Source organism: Lissotriton vulgaris, chromosome 2_1 (genome assembly GCF_964263255.1).
Source record: "Lissotriton vulgaris chromosome 2_1, aLisVul1.2, whole genome shotgun sequence".
Lineage (NCBI taxonomy): Eukaryota > Metazoa > Chordata > Amphibia > Caudata > Salamandridae > Lissotriton > Lissotriton vulgaris.
In genome coordinates, this window is record NC_141687.1 from 599,916,569 (window position 1) to 599,938,733 (window position 22,165).

Here is a 22,165-nt window from a genome sequence, read left to right on the forward strand (position 1 = left end):
GGGTGGGGGGCGTGACCCGGCTGGTATGCCCGAAGCGGCGTAGCCGGAGCACGCCCCTCCCGCCCAAAACAGGTTGTCCTAGACACCCGCCCGGAGGTCCATGCACGGATGGGCGTGCTTGAGGCGGGTCCCCGCCCTCCCGCAGCTGGATAAATAGTACGGGAATCCAACAAAGCTTCCTCTTGTTCCTGTGCTCTGAAGGCTACACCACTCGTCGCTCGTGAGCCCTCAAGGGAACAAGCTGCACTTTTTTGGCCCACCCACCAGCCCCTTGTTGCAGATTTTGTGAAATAAAGAAATATTCTCGGTGATTATGTTGATGTAATAAAAAGTGTGACAGTCATTTCTTGCATCATGAATGTATGACGAGGTATCTATATAATTGAATACTTGCTTGTAGGCCTTTCTTTCCTTTGTAGAGACGTAAAGGATTGGATTCAATAAAGATTGTGTTTTGCTTTTGCACTTTTTTCCCTTTGTAGCAATGTTGAAGTCGGGAATTATCAAACTGTTGCAGATTTAGGCATAGTTTTCTTTCCTTAGTAGGTAAAACAACTGTCGTATTTATTTCTTGGTCGGGCGGTAAGGTCATGATCGGTGAGCAGTGATTTCAAGGTCCCTAGGGGGGGCTCCACCCATTATGGATGGGAGCGCCCGGGGGGAGGTGGCCATTGGCCCCTCCCACGGGGGGGCGGCACCCACTACGGATGGGTCGCCCAGGGGGAGACGGCCATAGGCCCCTCCCAGGGGGAGACGGCTATATGCCCCTCCCACGAATTTCCCGGGGGGCGGATATCCGCTCCGGCGGAAGGGAGTGGGGGGAAGGGGGAGAGTCTACGCTGTCCTTCTTACGGATACCTCGCACGGGAACTCGGACGACCTTAAGATGGCGTCGAGTGAAAGGGGGCCCCCACGACAAGGGAAGTTACAGTTGGCTGCGAGGGTAAAGTCCTCACACCGTGAGGGCGGGAAGTTGGTGATAGGGATCTGACACCAGTTAAGACCTTGCCGTTGGCCCTTAATGCTAGGTTGTACAAATTCAAAAATGTAATGCATTTATCAGGATGCTAGACTCGGCTAGGAAACCTTTGTATTAGAGATTTGTTAAGGTTAGCCTGAAAAACCTGTCTTCATCAAAATATAATTGAAGTTGAATTTGTACATGATTCATGAAACGTTTTAATTTAAAGTTTTAAATTTTGTTTCATATTTTAATAAATACGGCCGGGGGGGGGGGTCGTGAGGCCCCCCCGCCTTCCAAAAGTTTAAATCTGTGTCTGTCTCCTCCCATGGGGAATGGTGTTGGGAGGGGTGGCGGGCATCCCGGCCTATATGCCTTCGGTGTTTGTCCATCATCCAGAAAGGTAATCTTCCATTCCAGCGTTTCTCCGTACTTGCTGGAATTATGAGTGAAAGAATATTAATGTTGAAGGCTAGCTGTGTTTCATTCACCAAGTTGCTTTGCACATGTTTTTAGCAGGGATGCTGGAGGCTTTGTCACTGAGGAACAACTGTCTTGAGCCTCTATTTGATCATGGGTAAAAAGCGAGACAACTAATCATTCTTGCATTTTTTGTACTACAGTTACAAGATTGCATAAGCTATTTATGAGATTTGCAGAGTTCACTTTTCTAATTCTAAAAAAATACATTTAAGAACTTGCCTGAGATTAAGTCAAAAACATCTTATATTATATTCTGGAACACCACCATAAACTGCAGGACAAATTCACTGCAAATTCTGTAAATCATGCCCCACGATAACCCCTTCAAAAAATTGTAAAGGTATACACAAGGTTCCTAGAATATTGTACTATGTCCTCCCATCCCCTTTATTCTACTAGTCAAGAAGTCCATATGCAGCCTTAGATGCTTCCAGAAGCCTTTTCATTACTACACCTTTAATTACCAAACCCAACATTGATGCAGAGCTGCAGGAAACAACTAATAATAATAATCCACATTTGTAAAGCACGAACCATCAGCCGGCACTGGGGGCCGTCAGGAACATTAAGCAAGTTATTACCCAGAGTCACATGGTGCTGGGCTAATCTGCCACCGGCCCCGGGGATCGAACCGTGATCCCCAGATTCCGGAGTCAGTCACCCTGGCCGCGGCCCACACCTCTCCCTATAAGGGGACAGGGAGCTGTGGGTCTATAGAAGACAAGGTCTCATTGAGTCTAGTCACTTAGGGCCACAGGGGTAAATGAGAAATACCGATTTCTTACTAGTGAATTTTACCGATTCGCTATTAAGAAATCGGTATTTTACTATGTAGGTAAAGATTCGGTAAAAAATACTGAATCCTTAATATTCCTTATTACCGAATCGGTAACTGAGATTTGATAATAAGGAATACCTACCCATTTATTTCTATAGGCTTGGAGGCCCATAGGAATGAATGTGAAGACATTCAGTATTAGCAATTCGGTATTACCGAATCAGTAATACCGGGAGGTATTATAAGGGTGCCAGGCTATCCAAAGGACACCCTGTTGCACCCCTGAAATGTGCATGTGTGCACATGTGGCACACATACATGCCCTGAGGGCATGGATGTGTGCCACATGGCACTTTAAAAAAAGCAAAAAAGTGTTTTTTTAAGGGAAATCTGTAATTACCACCAACTTGAAATTGGTGGTAATTACCGATTTCTTAAGGCTCAAAAGCACTCTTCAATGTGCTTCCTACATTGTATTTAAGGAATCGGTATTACCGATTCCTTAAATGCAAAAGCAATAAGGAATCAGTATTAAGGAATTTGTACTTACCGATTCCTTAAAAACAGATTCCTTACCTACATTAGGAATGGCTAAATACCGATCAGTAACGCAGAAATTTACAGAATTTCGCATTACCGACCGGTATTTACCCACTTACATCTGGCCCTAAGTGACCTGCCCACCAAACTAGTAATGCTAGTAACTATAGGTTAAATCCCGCAGCAAGGAAAGATGTGTATTTATGATAAACAAAAATAACGTGTAATTAAGCCTTACAAGTTAAGAGGTCCTTCAGGTTTGTTGGAGGTTCAGGGTGCTATAGCTGCTGTGCAAATGGAAACCTTAAAAGGGCACAGCCCTTTGTGCAGTTTCAGTGTTGCAGCTTTTAAGGGCTGCAACGCTAAATTTTCCATTTGTTTTCTTCAGATTTTGTTTAAAAAAGGTTATTGAAAAAGGTTTTTGCTGTTCCCTTATTAATGTAGTGACTATTTAAATTAGACTTGTTCGGTTTTTGGAGACAAATTAATTAAATGTGGTTAATCTAGACTTCAAATAGGCTTTTCAAAAATATTTTTTAGTTCATACATTGGCATTGGTTATAAAATTGAAAGAAACAATTTACTTACCTGTGACTACAGTTCTTCAACATCGATATCTTTCATTGATTCACATGCCTGATTACTATCCGCTATTGAGATGAAAGTCCCTCTGTAACCTTAAAATATTTTGTGTCCATCAAACTATGCCTGAAGGCCTGAGAGACACTCTTCTTTAGTAACCTATTGAAAAAGAAACACTCTGCACACAGAGCGAAATGTAAATTGTATTGCGATTTATATAGCGCACGTATCACCCGAAGGCATCAAGGCGCTTGCTTAGGGAACCCGTCCTGGTATTCCCTTGTGAGATACCCCGGCAGGTTATACGCAAGGTGAAAGCCAGGCATCCCGCCGCGAGGGGCCGAAAGGATCATGGCACAGGTGAAGCTCAGACACGGAAGAGGAATGGTGCATACGAATCTATGAAAGGTACCAACACTGGACAACTGTAGCAATAGGTAAGAAACTTGTTGCTTCTCCAGACTTGGATCTTTCAAAGATCCATAGGGCTCAATCAGAGTAGTAGGCAATGGAACCACATTATTAAAATGTTTGAATTGTACATGTCTATCTATCTATTTATCTATCTATTTATCTATCTATCTATCTATCTATCTATCTATCTATCTATCTATCTATCTATTCAGAAATACATTGAAATGCTAAATATAGTGGCAAAGGGTTGATTTGTGGAAATAACTGTCATGTAACTGCTTACCCAACTTCTGATTCTCTGGACCTCTCCTTATTCAGACAGCAGTGCCTTGTGCTCTGCAAAGATCCGCCAATAGCCCCTCTCAATATTTTGCAGCTTTAGAAGCTGTTCCACTCATAAAATGTGCTATCGCTGAACCACTAAGAGGACTACTTTCTTGTAGTAGAAGGTAATCCTTCCCAACTCTGTGATGGTATGCTAACTAGAGGAAAGGCTTTGAGCAGATTCATTAACAAATCTTTTATAATATTCCAAGAACTGAGACTGCTTATTTCAAATTCTATGGAATTGTGGAGTTGCTGCCAAACAGAGCCTACAAGAGCGAGGGTTAGAGGCCAAATTCAGCAGGTACAGGAGTCAATCATGTAGTTCTGAAGATACTGGTACTGGATGCAGCACCACAAGCAGAATCTTCTCCACTTTATTTGGTAATTAATATTAGTGCAAATCACTTTGGTTTGAGCTAAAATGGTTTGGCATTCTGCTGTAATATCGAAGCTGTTAAATACCAAATGTTCAGGAGCCAAGCCATCAAACTGGGAAGTTCCATATCAGGGTGAAAAACCTGACCTTTGCTACTGAAAAGGAGATGCTGCTGAATGCCTAGTGGCATGCATGTGGCTTCGAATAACTGGAGCAGGCCCATGTACCAGTACTGGTGGTGCAAATTTAGGGCTAATAGGCTCAGGCCTTGGGGTTTTCTCTTCCGCTTGCTGACCACCACTGTGATGAGATAAACACTTAAAAATCATATTCAAATGTCTTCGACTATGACATCAAAAGGGCATCTCCCTTCGAGCATTTCTTCTTAGTCGCACACCCGTCCACACTCAGATGACCCCCCAGCACTTGACTTTGTCAATCTGACAGAGATCCCACTCATGGTTGGCAGTCACTGCACAACTCTGAGTACGCCAAAACATTATTTATCAAGGTGATCTTGTGCCCCTCCTTCTCTGCTTAAGTAGAACAGTCTGTTGTGTTTACTGTTCTTAGGAGACCTTTTGAGTTCAGCAGCTTTGGAAAGAATGAATGTATACAGTCTTTATTGCCTTGTGTTCCACAACATTGATCTTTAACATTTTGTCAAGGTATGACCAGTGTTCCTTCGCTTCTATATCTTATATGTGTGTGCCCTAATCCAATTATCATAGCAACATGAGCCAGTTCCTGAAGGAACGTTAATCCTACAATTACCACCAGGAGAGGCCGTTCTTCATTACTGCTGTAAGTGAGAGTAGTTCGTCAACAGATCCTGAGGTCTGTAAACACTCAAGTGTTCACTTCCACCAAAATGGGGACAGGAGCAGGTGGTAACTTTAATGTGTGCAAGAAGATACCATGTCACTCTCACTTTTAAAGAAACCTATACCAGACCCTGATGATCTCATCATTCACCTGCTATTCATCTGCAAAATCATTGAAAAGGTGCTATGTTTAATTGCAAGATCACATCAGTCCAAGCCATCTCTAGCATGATTTTATCTGGCTTCAGATCACCTTGCAGCATTGAGACCACTACCTTATTTATTGTAGACGATGCACTCATAACCACATATAACAATGACGCATGGCTGCTAATACTGCTGGACCTCTCAGTTGACATGGACTCAGCAGATCAACCCAGCCTCATACACACCCTGAAATCTCCACTGGGGTTCACATGAAATGTGCTTCACTGGTTCTACTCCCAATTTTGCAACTGACACGTTTATTCACATAGGAACTTCCTTGGCTTCAGAAGCCGACATAAGCTGGAATCCTGCAGTAGCAGCATTTATGGTGGCACTGTACATAGGTTCACTACCCTTCTTTCAGAATCACCTTTGTCTCTGTCATCTTATTGACCGATATAATGTTGAAATATGTAATGATGTCCAACCACATCACTAATAGCAGCTTAAAGTGGTTGAAGTTTTAGCCACTTTGTACGACAGAAGTTAAGGGAAATATTCTTTGGCCTAAACTTTCTTTCTTGTGTTCTGATTCTGTGGTGCAGTACACAGCGATAATGGAACATGCTATATCCTTTGAGCCGCTTGCAACCAGTTCAATAAGTCGGGTGCTGGGGGCTTGTCAAGATGTGTCTCCATAGATGGTAGTGAACTCGGGACATGTATGGTCTTCAGCTTTCCTTGCCATAAAATATATGCCAATCATAGGTATGGACTTTAACGCTTGGTTCTTCGATCCTTACAGTCATACAGGAAGCAATCTGTTTCAGTAACCATAACATTGAGCTATAAAATCTGGAGGCTTTCAACCTGTGCATGAAAATGTTCAATATCTGGGGGGGGTGGGTTGGTGGAGAATGTCTGTATGTGGAGGAGGTAGATTTCCCATGCTTGGAACTCATTAATCATTCCACACATCATATAGGCCTGGTGGATTGTCAATGACCTCTCATTCTTCTTTGTACGCTAAAGTTGTGCATGCTGAAAGCTGCTGTGGCAATTGTGGTGGGGGTACAGGTTGCTGGGGCATTTAGGTTTGAGCAGTGTGTGTATAATTCAACACTCACTATGATGGCTACTAGATGAATGTTGACAGCCTGCCTTTATATTGTGGACATCATTAATAAGACCTGCAAGGACCAAAAGCATTATGTCACCATGATATGATGGACCCTGATAATATTTATTGTAGAGGTAGTCCTAGTGTGTGTGGCCACAACATCACTCATTTTCTTAGTATAGGTGACAAGAATCATCCTGGTAGGTACATCCTGGCCTTGACCTTGAGCTTCCATATGTTCATATTCATCTGTGTATCGGTACTTCACGTGGCGCTGCATTGGACAAGTATCAGGTCCAAAATTCCTCACCTTGAGATTCTTACCCTTCAGTATTTTAGTCAGTGGAACCAATAGTACCTTAATTGGTGAGGTATTTGCTGGTAAACTCGGTAGAAGGATCACATTTTTTAACTTTGAAAGGGGTTATTTTGTTATGTGCGGTCATTGATGGTGGTGTTAAGGATGGTCCTGCTGTGGTTGTTTTTTTTTCTGTGAATTTGTCAACAGTGTCTTTCAGGATACGGCCCAACGGAGGTAAGTAAACAAACAAATAAATAAAATGAATTTAGTTGCACGCGCTGCATCCCATTTGCCAATGCAGCGCGCGCAATGAAATGTGTTTTATTTATTTGTTTACTTACCTCGGTTTGGCCGTATGCCGTAGTTCACTACCCCTCACCCTGCTCCTCCCCCGTCCCGCAGCACTCCCACCACTGGCAGCTACTGGGTGTGATCATGAGAAACGTTAACACCAAATTAAGGCCAGGTCCTGTTGTAATTTAGCAGCGAGTAAGTTAAGCATTAGCAGAGGATATCTTGTATTTAGAAACTATCTTGTCCGTTGAGTGGAATCCATTTTGTATTTCTGGCAGCCATTTTGTTTGCCATGTGCTCTGTCCTACCTTCCTGCCAACTGCTCTTGAAATCTGCCTATAGACGAGATATATTTAGCCTCTCCTGTTTCGCACATGCTCAGTTGAGCTTACAGCTGTCCTCAACTTGTAACTGTCAGGATGTGTCCACTAGAATTAGCTAACTGTCAGCCCCTCCCACTTGTTGCCAGCACACTCTCTGTATGACCTTGTATGTATTCGAAACCAGCATTCTGTACTTGTACCGCCTTCATTTGAGCCCCTGTGTGGGTATAAAAGGACCAGTGTGCTGCTTCATGCATTACCGAAGGGTGCTGTGTGAATGTAGTTCCACCTTAATAAACTCTGTCTTTTCTATTCCAGTTTCGGTGCCAACTTCTTCCTATTGGTCTGAGGACTCTGTGCAGAGAAGGGTGAATCCCTTGTACTGGTAGGCCTTGCTGAGGCTCACCACCACAGTCCTACTGTGGCATCTCAAGCGGTTGAGGAGGAAACTAGTATCAACCCTTTTTAAACCTCATCAGAACAACTGATCTAAACAAGGATAGTTGGTCTGGCAAATGTTAAAAGGCCAGAAGGTTCTACAAACAACCGTTTACAGTACCCACTGCAAGACTTTGAAGAGCCGAAGACAAAACAAACAAAATAACATCTGGCCAATTGGCTTGAAAAGGGTCAATCTAGCACATACCACACAAAACCACACATTTGTCCCAGCGCTCTAGATAAATGTGCTTTGTGGAAGGGCATTGAGCAGTGTGGAAGACAATTACATCTTCAGATCAAATGCAGTCAACTGCTGCCGCCTAATTTGTACATATGAACATTTAGATTGCACAGGTTCAATAAATGAACATGGGTTACTAAATTGAGAGCAAATTGGCCAAGGTCAGGGTACATTTCTGTTTGTAGGTTACTGATGAACTTCTAGTTCGATCATAGGTCATAGTCATGCGTGCAACTCTATGAAAGATCCAATGCTAGAGAAATATACACCTTTAAAAAAATACAGTGCTTGAGATCCTGCACATGTGCAAGACTACTAATTTCTTATGATTATCAATTAAGATCATTTGAAGGCGAACTAGTGTTTTTTTTCTTACAGGATAGCACAGGAGCAACAAGCATATAAGTGGAAATATAACCTTAGAACACTCGACTTTTATAGTGAATTTGACTAGAGCACAAACTGCAATTTTTTCGGTGGGGAAAATTTGCAAAAACCAAAAGAGGATCGGTCTTCCAGTCGAATGTTACTCAGCAGGTGATTTTTTGAATATGCATCTCTATTCTTTTCATGAAAAAGTTGACACGTTTTAATGTCAGAACTCTTTTCTTCCGGAATACATGGGCAAGTCCATACAGACCTTATGTGGATACTCACCAAAAAATTAAAAGAACTCATCAGATGGAGGTTCTTGAAGTAAGTAGCATGGCCAGAAATGTCCAGACACTGAATATTGGTGTTGTGACTAAATTAATTCCTTGAATCCCCTGATATATGACATAGGTGGGCGGAGATGCAGGCATGATGGAGTGGCCAAAAACAGAATGTAAGGGAAACCTACTACTAATGCAAAAGAGAGCACAAGAACAGATCAAAGCAAATGTGAAACAACTTTAATTAAAAGAGGGATATTCAATGGAGAAGCTCCTTAGTTGACAAATGCTTGGAAAAACAGGTTCATGGTGCGATGCATATTTAGGGGAGGAGGAGCCTGACACATTGTTAGACGCTCAAAGTGACATGGCTAAATACGTTTTTAAAAGCAACAGCATTGTTTAGTAAATCTGCTGTCCGAACATGTTCCAGCAGAGTTTAAAGGATGATAAGAAAGGCAGTATGGATGATAAGGGTAATGGTTTGTTGCTGCAAAGGTCACTTAACAGGGAGCAGAGAACATGCTTAAGAGATGTTATGAATTAAACAGTAATTGCATTGCTACCTCTCCGTGTAATCCAATCTCTGTCTCTTTGTAGAAACTAGCCAACCACTTCTTCCTTTTGAGGCAACTAAAGACGTGGCTGTTCATGCAATTATGTGTTCTGCACATTATGCAGGGTCTATTGTGGAAAGTGCATTTTCTCCTTTCACCCAGCGCCAGGAAACCTTTATTGGTAATAGTGTGCTTTATGAAATAAATAATCATATGCAGGTCACTGGGACTTATAAACATGATGGAAGTTAGGCACTCTCACTCTTACCTTACTAAGCGCTTGGGACTGGCCCACAAGAATCAAGACGTTGGATGCCAAAATGGACATGCAGAAGTTGAGAAGCAGGATGGATCTTTCGGATTTGATAAATCTGCAATTGCAATGAAAAAAAAGCATCAAAATAAATGAAAGGTTGTTGGACTCCTTTCAAACTTCATCATTCTCTTTTAAATAGGACAGAGAAACTCCTGCCACAAAAAAAGTTAGTTATTTAAAGAGTGAAAATGGCCATCAAGTATATGATGGTCACTTTGAAATGCCCCATTCCTCTTCAGTACACCAGGAAAAGCTAGAAACATTTTTATTTGTTAGGTTACTTATTTACTTATTTTTGAAGTAAGCCGTTCTGGCTTCTTTCATCTTTTATAATGTTGGTAATTGCAACCTGTACCTTATTTATCCAAGTGACTTCAGTTAGTGGATTGCTAGCATTGGTTAATTTGTAAAATAATAAGAGCCAGGGCTCTCGTCAAGAGGCAGCTTGCAGCAGCCCATTTCTCCTGTTAGTGCTGCCTAAAGTAGAACACAAATCCCCACCTTACTCACGTTTCTCTAACTCTTTATTCAGGAAAATTCCTCCCGAACGAACGATCCCTCCGTGGCTCCGGAGCCACGGAGGGATCGTTCGGGAGGAATTTCCTTGCTGAAATCGTGCTAAATAGCACACCAGATCCTTTTGTTGGACTCATGGAGCCTGTTTCATCCGTTTCAAACAGTTGACTAACAAACAACGTTTTTTTGCTAGGTACATTGTATTACCCTGCACTTTAATTCTCACTTTTATTTGGAAATCCTGAATACGAGTTAGAGAAACGTGAGTAAGGTGGGGATTTGTGTACCCTGTCCTCAGGAAGGTGTTATACACCGAAACATGTCGACACACACAAAAAGGAGGTAACGCACATTGACTGCAGCACAACCTCCACTTTTTCATTTTAATAGCACCAGCCCGGGGGCTTATTAAATATTTTTTAGTCACCCCACGAGCCAGGTCCTTTTTATCCTTCACTTAGTTTTAAACCCCACTATACACTCACATAAACTACCCCTCACTTGCACCACACATAGTCCATCAAGTGCTCCCACGTACCTGTAGGTCGCAGCACGCCGTACCCCGTAGACGGGTACGATGACCCCGATGATGAAGCATGACACCAAGGGGCCTGTTGGTGTGTGAGGGGACCTAAAAACCAGAGGGGTGCTCCCCACTGCGGAGACCACACCCACAACATGAGAAGTGGATTCTTTTTGTTTATTTACAAGGCAGAAAGACAACTCTCTTTTTGGGATTAGTAATGTCGCTCCTATTCGTACAAGGGATGTGGCGGAGCGCAAAAAGTAGGAAGAGTGTTGGATTGGCCTACGTTAAAAGGAGTGATCACTTTTGGGAAAGGTAGCTCCCGCATGAAGCACAAGTTTGTCTGGGTAGTTGCTAGAATACGGAGGCCTTGATAACAAAGCCTGAAGCTTGCTGACCATCCGAGCAGGTGTGATAGCCATGAAAAAGACAGTCTTGGTGGTAAGGAGCCTGAGAGGACAATTGTGCAAACGTTCAAAAGGATTTCACATAAGGAAAGAGAGGACAAGATTGAGATCCCATTGAGGCATAATGAAAGAATAAGGTGGGAACAAATGTTGCAAACCTTTGAAAATACTATTTACAAAAGGGGATTTGAAGAGGGATGGCTGGTCAAGCAACCGCAGAAATGAGGAAACAGCAGAAAGATAGGCCTTGAGTGTGCCCAGAGCACTGCCCTGCTGGGCAAGAGAAATAATGAAGAGGGGAACCTGAGAAGGGGGGGAGGGGATCAACCTGTTGTTCTCTACACCGTGCCACATATTTTCCCCAACAGCACATGTATACTGTCTTTTTGAAGGGACGCCCGGCTGCCAAGAGAACATTGCAGACTTTAGGAGGAAGGTAGAAAGCTGTCAACTGTCCTTACTCAATTGTCAAGCAAGAAGGCAAAGAGTTGACAGGTTCAGGTGGAGGACCCTACCCTGCTGCTGCAACAGAGAGGGCTCTCGAAAGGGCAGCCTGATCGGAGGTACAATGGTCATGCTCAACAGCTCGGGATACCAAACTCTCTGTGCCCGTTCGAGCAACACAAGAATGACTTTAGCCCATTGTTCCTTCTTGAGAACTCTGGGAAGGAGTGGTATGGGGGGCAAGGCGTAGAGGAGGGCTGAGCTCCACTTGAGATGAATAGCGTCTCCGCTATTCGTGATCGTCTAGGCATCTTTGGCTGAGTTTGTCTGCCCTGGTGTTCAGAGAGCCCGTCAGGTGTAGAACCACCAGGGATATGCCCTGATGTTCCTGCCATTTACAGAGATGCAGGGCCTCTTGACACAAGCTCCACAACCCCACTCTACCCTGTTTGTTGCAGTACTACATGGTACTGGTGTCGTCCGCGAACATTTGTACTAACCTTCCCTGGATGGAGGGTAAAAAGGCTTTTAAAGCCAGTCAGATTTCTCGGAGCTCCAACTGGCTGATGTGGCGTCTGGGTCTGCCGAAAACCAGAGGCATCTGATCTCCAGCTATCCCAGATGGCTGCCCCATCCCTGATTGACGCATCTGTCACTATTATTAGACCTGGTTGACGAAGGGAGAGGGGTCTACCACTGAGCCAATCGCGGTTACTTAACCACCACTGCAGATCTTTTTCAGTTCTCTCTGAGATCAGGACCATGTTGGAGAGATTTGCCTGATGCTGCGACCACTGGAACTTCAGGTCCCACTGCAGATTCTGCATATGCCAGTGGGCATGTGTCACAAACAGGTTGCAGGAGGTCATGAGTCCCAACATCCTCAAGTCAGTCTCAATGAAATCCAGGATAGAGTTTGAAACATCGGTATCATAGCCTGAATATCCTAGACTTGTCGTTCGGAAGGAGCAGCCCGATACTGCACCATGTCCAGAACAGAACGTTGATAGTGAACCTCAGCAAATGTAAGAGTTCTGCCGTAGTCTGGAGGTGGGAGACAACAGCTTGGGGCGAGTCTGCCTTCAACAGCCATTCATCGAGCTAGGGGAAAGACTGGCTCCCCAAGTCTCTGCAGATGAGCTGCAACTACTGCCATAACCTTGGTGAAAACAAGATGGGTGCTCCAAAGGCCAAAAGGGAGCAGAGTGAACTGAAAGTGCGCACAGCCCACCTTGAACCGCAGGTAATGAGTGTGGGCAGGCAGGACAAAAATGTGGAAGTATGCATCCTGCAAGTCAATGCTACCATTCAAACTTCCGGGGCCAGAGCAGAAAGGAACTGGGTGAGTGTGACTATTTTGACCTCCTTCTTGAGGAAGAAATTGAGAGGGCGCAGGTCTAGGATAGGACACAGGGTCCCCATCCATCTACCAGAAAGTAGCAAGAAAAGCAATCAAGGACTAAATCTGGAATCGGCACCCTCTCTAGCGCTCGCTTGACCAAGAGAGCCATACTTCCTGGCAGAAAAGGGATTGGTGGTCCTCCGTCATTCTGTCATGAGCAGGTGGCATGGCACGAGGGGTAGTCACAAAGGGAATGGAATAGCCTATTTGGACGATCTGCAGAGTCCACCAGTCAGACATTATAGAACGCTAGTGGGGCAGGTGATGGCGGATAAGGCCCCCTACTAGGAGTCCATGATGGTAAGAGGGCAGAGACTTTGGATGCTGCAGCTGCCTCGGGGAGGGGGAGGTGGACTAGCCCAACCATTGGATGCTCAACCCACAGGGTCTGAGTGTACCGCGTACTGGGCAACACAGAGGCTGAGAATGTTGTGCGCTGCTTTAACTGGGAGAGGATAGATACAGCTGGAAGCCCCTTCCATGGCCACAAAAAAGTGAAAGGCGGATTGGAACAAGCTCAAGGACCTGGCCGTATCCCTGCTGCTCCAGCGCTGTAACTGTAACAGACGAGTTCTTCGGGAAATGGAAATAGATAATGGTCATCCCCAAGTTGAAGGCGAGGCGCTGTAATTTGATTCAGGAGTCGCCCGCGGATTCAGAGTCGAACCGGCGTTAAAGTCAAACCGGCGTGTTCACAGCTCGTCTGATCACCAATTGCCCAGCGTCCCCGGGCCAGCTTAGGATTTCAGCCCTAACGCACCAAGATGATTCCAACCTTTTGACAGCGAGTTTTCCTTCAATGTTAACTGCAGATGAGCACCGATTAATGAGGACCAGTCCTGATGAAGACCCCGTCGCAAGGCTTCAACTAATTCCTGCATATCAGTGGGTCGAAACGTCGACAACCGTCCTTTATACTCCAGCCCCACACTTGAGACTATTACATTAATGTATTAAATGGGGCATGTGTTTGTTTAAGTGATTCATTTGGATTTATTATTGTCCTTATGCCATAATTGATTCACAATTGTTCAAGATTTTTGTCACCATCCCCTACCTGCACTATCCTCACCTTAACACTCCTCCCGTACTCCCAGGGGCACTATTCAACCTTTCAAAAATGAGTAATGTTGGATACTATATCCTGGTTTAATCTACATTGTGATTAAAACAGTGTAGACTCATTAAGTGTATTATTATCTTTATTTAATTTTGTTGAAACGTATGCTTTCTCGCTGGGACTCATAATCCTCACTCAGGCATGGTGCTGTAAGGCCACGGTGCACAAAATCCCTCTGCCCAGTGAGTCAGTGGTGTCCAGTTTACATTGAATCGTGAACTAAGCAGCATCTTTCCGATCAGCAACTGCCTGGCCCAGGCCTCCACCTACGTAACTGTGTCTCACAGAGTAAGAAAAGCAGCCGAAAAGGCACCCGCTGTTCATGGACCGCAGTGCCAGGCTGGTGTAAAAAAACATCTTCTTGCCTACGTTGTCCAGCCTCTTGGTTTCCCGATCTGGTGGTGTGGTTGGGAATGTCAATTGATCTGGGGAGAATGGATCACGTGTCCTGTTTTTACCACGGTCTGGGGTCTTACCATCTAAAAAACCCTCATTCATGTATTACTCGTAGTAGCGGTATATCTTGGTTGTCCGCTTTTGTTTCTTACGTATAAAGCATCATCATTGGGTCTTATCTGTGCTTTGCTCCACCAGGAGGAAGACCAACTGGTTATTCGCAGTAGTGATCAGGGATGGTGATCAGGAGTGGAGATGGTGAGAGTGAAGTGAACTTAAAATTACCTATTTGCCACTGGTTCAAATTTATTTAGTATGGGGTGGGGCAAGAATAAAAAGAATTGTGGTGCGTGAATAGAAGGGCTACTGATCTATAGCACCTGTGTCTAGAAATGGGTGGTTGAGAGGTCGACATGTTTCAGCCATATGGGTGCCCAGTTGGGTCAGAGGGCTTTCATCAGGACCAGATTTCTTCAGGACCGGATTGGCAAGGCACTATTGCGCGTCCTGCGTAGGTAAGTAATTGCACTTACCCTTTCTTCTGACTCATCTCGGTCTGACTTTGCTCTGGTGGTTGTGAATGTGCCAGGATTTAAGTGGGAAGTGGAAGCTTGCACCACCAAGCTCTCCGTGGTAGGGTGTTGCGTGAAGAAGTTGAGGGCCCCTGGGGTGGTGCTGTGGCAGCTTGCAATTGGGTTGTCCCTGGGTTGTGCTTGGACAAAGTCCCAAGTAGAACATCAGTAGGTGCTTCATTAAATGGAAGAAGCGGTCCTGAAGGGGATACTCCCAGTTGAAGTACTTCTGTCAAGACGTTTGTCACCATGGTTGCATCCTAAGGCTGCTATTCATCATGGTCCAGGAACCCCTCCCACTCCAAAAGGGGTGGCTCTTCTCTGGAACTGCGCTGACTGGCGCGGAAAGGAAAAAATTGATGTCAGCGTGCTGGGGTGAAGCCAATATAGGCAATGCACATTTCACTTCTGGTGCGGATAATGCAAGCGACGCCACATGGAGCAGTTCAACGCTACCAGCCACATAGCAGAGGTACTGCTCGAGAAGAAGTTTTCCAGATCCAATCTGATGCTGCAAGATAATTCAAAAGGAACGAAATCTGCAACTAGAAGTCTCAATCACATTCCAGATTTCTCACTACTTGCTATGGTGAATGGTGCTATACAGGGCTGCCCAAGAAAACCAACTAAGCTCAGCCCTTTTGAAGAATAGAAACACATGGGACTCCAGGGTGGTGTGACTTCCATGAATACCATGGTGTTTTCTTACCCACAATGCCCTGCAAACAGCAAACGTTGCCTAAAATCATGCAGCTTGCTTATTTCTGTGAGGAAAAGTTCAAGAATCTGTGGGAAATCACAACTTTCCCAATATCCAGTGTTACCCATTTGCCCTGATAAAAACGGTACCTCATGTGTGTCGCAAACACAAAAGGCCCCAAGATGAAACAAGGAGAAATGAGCAATCGTGTAGTGGCGGTATTTGGGACATGTCTAGACGGCCACACTCAGAAACCTAACAAAACCAGACATTTCCTAAAACTAGATGTCCAGTGGAGTCAAGGGTAGTGTGCTTGAATGGTTCCCAAGATGGTTTCTTACCCACAATGCCATGAAACCTCAAACTTGGCCTAAAATCACACATTTTCCTTTTCAACTTCTGGAATCTGCAGGGATCTCAACAATTCCTTCCACCTAGCGTTCCTCCACCTGTTCTGATAAATATGCTATCCCACTCGTGTGGCTGGGCCTTGTGCCCGTGACAGAAATGGATCAAACTATGGTCAATGGGAGTCCCTGTGGGGTAATCTTGAAAAGCGATCAGTTACAGAATGGGGCAATCAGACAGGAATATTTTATAGCAAAATGTAAAATAGATCAAATCAGTGACAATACGAAAGCAGGAGATGTGGATACTAGCGCCATGATGACTGTTCTTATGTGTGTGGTTAGTTACAAATACCAGCCCATCCCTCAATCAATCAATGAATATAACAAACGAGTGTGTGTTTGGATTTTAAGTATTCATGCTTTACTTCTGCCTTAAAAGGACTAGGCAAAAAGAAAACAACAGCATATAAACTGTTGGATGTTAAATTATGTATTGACCTATAGCAAACAAATCCATTGCAAACAAAAACATGTTGCACTGGTTGTTAAACCTTATCGTTCACAGTAGGATTCTAGTTGTTGTGCACAATTCCGGTTTGAATTTAAGGTCTGAAAAACCTTCAGCCAGAAAATACTAGTAAGCAATGCCTTGCTTCAGGCTACTGTTTACTAACAACTGTAGGAAACCCACATCTCTATATAGTGCACCACAATGGGGTACACTGTGCAGAGAGGCTGAGCAGACCCTAATTGGTTTACAAAAACAAAAGTAGATAAGACTAACCGGGATAGTGTGGGTGATCAGTTAGCTTATCAGAGGAAAGTGCTAAACATTTGTTGCACATACCAAGGCAATACATGATTACACACACTCAAGGAATGAAGTCAGGAGTAATTATAAAATAGTACTTCTTTTTATATCAATATTTAGACCAATAACTTTGGTATGAGGTTAATACTTTTCACAATATGATAAATGACAGTAAAATGCAATAATCATAGTGATGCACAATTACACACAATACATTTCCTATGGAAGGATAAAAAGAGTAATGTGGAAAATGTAATACATTGTGTGGTTACCCCTTATGTTGATGACTTGCAGCTCCGGTGGGTCCTGAGACCTCAAGATTTGGTGTAGGGGATGAGCTGACCCTCCAGAGCAAGTGTACATTCGGAGGGCACTCAGAAACATAGGTTGGGCTGGGGAGCTGGATGTCTCTGGACTGGACTTTGCTGTTTTTGGAGACTTGTGGTTGCAGGGAGATTGTACCTCTATCTAAAGGGAGCTCTTTGGCGATTCGCGAAGTGGTGGTGACCCTCCAGGGTTTGTAGAGGCCACAGAGCGACGAGACGATGGCGATTGTCGATTTCTATGGCTGCAGGCAGGAGTTTGCGCCAAAAGTCCACCACGAGGTTTGCAGTTCTCTGTCCTATAGCGTTTCTTCGTTGTCTTCTTCTTGAATCCATGGAATCTAAGTTAAGGGTCTGTGAATGTCACTTAAATACTACATTTAGGGATGTTTACAAGGGAGTGATGGGTAGTGGCCAATGGTCCCCTTACTTGGGGTGTCTATAGCCTCTATTTTGCTCACCTACCATGTGAGGGGGACATAACCCTTGCAGTGATTGTCGAAGTTTCTCCATCTTCAAGATGTAGGGCACTGGAAAATGTGCTACACCTCGCCTCCAGCACCTGAGGGGTAGAGTTGACAGAGGCGGGCACACCTCTTATTCTTTCTATGTTTTCCTGCCTGTCTTCCCGCCAAAGGGGGTGAGAACAGGATGGGAAGCCAGCTCCTTCTAGTAGGAGAGGCTGGGGTGAAATTTCAAAGGCATCATGGCCTTTAAGGCTTTCCACCACAGATGGCACTCCAGACCGGGGGAAAGTGTAAACACCTTCGTCCAGGACAGGCTTTGTTCTTAACCTCTGAGTTCGCTGGTGCTCGTCCCCATGAGGTCAGAACTCTGTCTGGTGGTGACAGGCTAGCTTAGACCTGTCAGCGCCCACACTAAGGGTTGGTAGGTTTCAGGGGACCGCTCTAAGGGGTCCTCTGTGAGCAATTTGTAATAAATCTGAGACAGGAATCAGTGCAGGTTTATTACGATGAGATGTTTGATACCAAACATCTCAAAGAACAGTGATGCCATCATGGAGCTGGGGAACTCATAATTATGAGTGTCCAGTCCATGTATTCTCTATGTTTTCCCTGTTCACTTACAATATCCAGGAATCAACATCGATATTGTAGAGGCATATCCACTCATGCTGGTATGTCCTCACAGGAGATATAGTGCATACTGCCTTAGGGCTACAAGTCCTGCTATAGGGGGTTCTTACCTACATCCCATTAAGGGTTTGGAAGCATGGGATGTGTGCCATGTCGACTCTTTGGTTTTGTCTGCACGAAGACACACAGTCTGCGATGGCAATGTGCATGCCTTGATGAGGGAACCATAGGGTGGCACAATTTGTGATGCTACCCTTGGGGCTCCTCTTCAGTGCCAATGCCCTAGGTACCTGGTGTGCCATTTACTAGCAACCTACAAGGGGTACTGAAGTTGTGCCAATTGGGAAACCAAAGGTACAGTTTAGGGATAGAGATTCTGGCACAGGGGAACTGGTTGGCAGGAACCCTGTGCCCTTCCAGTCAAAATTACATAATTTTCCAGAGAAAAAGTGGGAGATAACCATGTCCAAAAGAGGCACTTCCCACAACAACAAACACACAAAAGGTGATGGGAGGAATGCTTGTAAACAGTACTGCCCCAACAAGAACTGTCCTGCCCGAACTGCCAAACCAGGTTCACTCTTCCACTATTTACTAACTTCAGAGAGAATGACATAACAAAGCAGGAAATTCATCCTCCAATTCTGTGAGGTTGTTTATGGGTGGTTTGGCCTCCACCTTTATAGCTTGGTTTTATGCGATCTTGCTTGTGGTCATCTTTAGGGCAAGACATGCCAGATCAGAAGCCTGCAGAATGAGGAGTACTACCCCATCCCATGTGTTCATAAGTGACTTTAATCCATTTTTCTTGCTTGCAAATTATAAAGTGAATTCAAATTTTCTCACATTTGACGTTGCAGTGTGTGCAATGTAATTTGTTTTATTTGTTTATTTATGTACTTACCTCCATTCGGCTGTATGCCGGAGTTTACTACCCCCACCCCACCCTACCCCACCTGCCCCACTGGCCCGCAGCACTCCTTTCAGGAGCCCCTACTGCATTGCTGGCTAAAAATATATTTGATTGTAGGCTAAAATATAGCAGATCAAGAATCAAATATGTGCTTGGATTAATTTACTATTTGCTAAATTATTTTTGTACTTCAAGAAGTACTTACTCAATTTGTATGACATACATAGGTTGTGCACTGAGTCCCCAGTTTCCAATTTCCCTTCATATATATGATAAGCAAATGTATTTTCTGGAAAAAACGCTTCCTTAAAGCAGACCTCCTTACAATAACCCATTCCTAACTCCCTTCCCTGTTTATTTTAGGTGTATTTGAGGAGGTGGTCCATAAGTCTCATTTCAACATATGCTGCTTAAAAAAATGTGTGCCATTGTTTTTAACTCTAAATACTATTAAGGAGAGATAGATTCTCAATTGATGTACCAACCTCCAAAATGCAGCATAGACGGCAAGCAAAATCAGTAAGGCCATACAGGATACAGCGCAACCAATCATGAGGGGTACAGAAGGTGAACCAGAGGGATCCAGGGCCTGCAAATAAAGACAAGGCAGGCATGGTTACCATATACCATTTATAAAGGGAAATTGAAAGCCTGATATAAATAATTACTTTTTTTCCAGTGTGAGCATCTTTCTTAGTCGGATGTTGTTAGAAATTGTTTGACAGTAAATTAAATATCTAGGAAAACCTTCTTTAAGGGATATTTTTCTAACGCCTGTTGCTGTTGAGTAGAAACACTTCAAATCATTGTGCGAAATGCAACTTCTAAAATATAAGGATTCTTTTATTTTGGATTTCTGGTATCGGTATCAACATCTCTTCATTACCAACGAGCAGCCTCTCTCACACCTGTATCAGTAGTTTTTACATCAAAGGGGCCGATTGCTGGATATGGGCTCTGTGTGAGTCTTTAAAGATGAAAGACCTAACATAAAATTCATTTAAAACTCAAATACATTTCATGAGAAAATCTGTATAGGAAAATCCGCACAAGACAAAGTTCAAAGTACAAAACATTAAGGGTTTATTTAAAGTTGGAAATCAATACAGAAGGAAAAAAGCAATGGTTAGTGAATCAATTCAAAATGCATAATACAAAAAAGGCAACATTATTGGCAGCAGAAAATTGAACCCTAAATTAAATCAAAAGCCAGCAGTGTTTATAGTCCAGCACACAGCAAGCGAGAAATAAAGAGAATTTGCAATAAAGACTGCTCAATTTATCACAAGAGAAGGAACCTGAAAGTATTCTAAATTCTGTTCAAAGAAAGCTTTAGCGTGAAGTCTGCTTCAAAGGAGAGCCGTAGAAATGTCTGGCTCATCTCCCAAAAGGAGACTTTTAATACACTTTGAGACGAAAAACTGTGCAGTCACTGTGGACTGACATAAAAGTTACACTTCCCTACTCATCGGTAAAACAGAAAACACTTTATATGAGCATATGACTTTACATCTATTGAATTTTCCCGCATTATGCACAACAACAGAAACCATTACACACTGATAATACAAACATGTCCATTCAGCCAAAGGAAGTGGCTTTCAATTTTGTTCACACTTGTAACCCCATCCTCTCCAAGAACAACATGAGTAGAAATTAATAGATTTTATAAGTGTTACAGTGCTATCAAGGCCATATAACTACCTGCATCTTGAGCGTTGTGCACAAGCAGGGGAAAAGAAAACAAGAATAAAGCTCTGCTGACATATGAAATGTGAAGTTTGAAAATATAAGCTGACCAAAGACTACTACTGCCAAGCCTATTATACCAGTTCTATTAAACACAGCTAAAACTTTGCATTTGCGAGACCCAGTATTCATTAAAAGTGTATTTTTATTCATTGTGAAATTAGCTTGCAAACTGTATTTCATTTTGCGTGCCAATGTGTTGTAACACAGCTTTTGTCGCGGTGCTTGGTCCATTCCTTTAGTGTTCAAGAAGTGTGAGCAAATTTAGAGGCTCGACTGCTGTTCTTTCCCATCCATACGCGATCTACCTGTGCACCTGGGATTATGCAGCATAATTTGCCTTTTTTTGGTGTATAATTAAGTGAACCCTGTCACATAATTTGGTGTTCTCCTGCCGCGCAATTCCAGTGACCCTAGTGATAGCAATGTGAGTTTTCACAAGGAGTAGACCTGCGCACATAGTTGCAGGGGCTACTACCTGAATGTGTGCTTCTGGAGATCAAAGGTAGATTTTTTGGCTCCGGAAAATTACTTTTATACTGGCAATCATCCAGCAACTCCCCCAGCCGTAAAGTTTTGCACGAGCCATGACAAAGGTATGCTGAGGTATTGGGTATGTGGCAAGGTGAAGTAATACTTATTTAGTGCCTTTGGAGAACCTGCAGTTTCAATGAAAAAGATAAGTCCTTCCTGCTTATTTACTGCTGCACACTTCTCACAGACGCACCCACCGAGCGGCTTATTTAAAAAAATACTTCTACCTTAGTGGCACAGTGTTTCAGAAGGAACGTTTTAGTCAGTCAGCAGAGATGATGTGTCAGTGGATGACTGGAGGCCAGTCCCTAACTTAAGTTATGGAGGATGGCTCAGAGACAGGATCAAATACGGAGACAGCATCTCAATGACATGAAAATGCAGCAGAATATTGAAGTAACTTTTCAGTTGACAGAATTTCATCCGACGACTCTTCTTCCAGCTATTCTGAGGAACATGATGATGGCAGTCGTGATGTACCTTCACAAGCGCAATCTGTGCAGCAGATTGACTTTATTAGCTTAGGCCAACCCAGAGAGCAGGCACATGCAGTGGCATGCAAAGACGGAGTGCTCTTTTGGCAGCCTCCCAATTTGATGAAGCCCTAAATTCTCCCGTTCACTTGTG

At 43.7% G+C, this 22,165-nt stretch overlaps 1 protein-coding gene across 6 annotated transcripts in view; it reads right to left on the bottom strand.

Moving 5' to 3' along the window:
• Positions 1-22,165, bottom strand: part of ADGRB2 (adhesion G protein-coupled receptor B2) — a 1,127,991-nt gene that overhangs the window by 210,118 nt on the left and 895,708 nt on the right. For all 6 annotated transcript variants that reach the window (XM_086955647.1, XM_086955646.1, XM_086955645.1 and 3 more), the window contains 2 exons: positions 19,741-19,844; positions 9,631-9,733 (listed from right to left, as the gene is read on the bottom strand). In XM_086955647.1, coding sequence (XP_086811773.1) covers positions 9,631-9,733; positions 19,741-19,844 — 207 coding nt within the window. The remainder of the gene's footprint in view (positions 1-9,630; positions 9,734-19,740; positions 19,845-22,165) is intronic.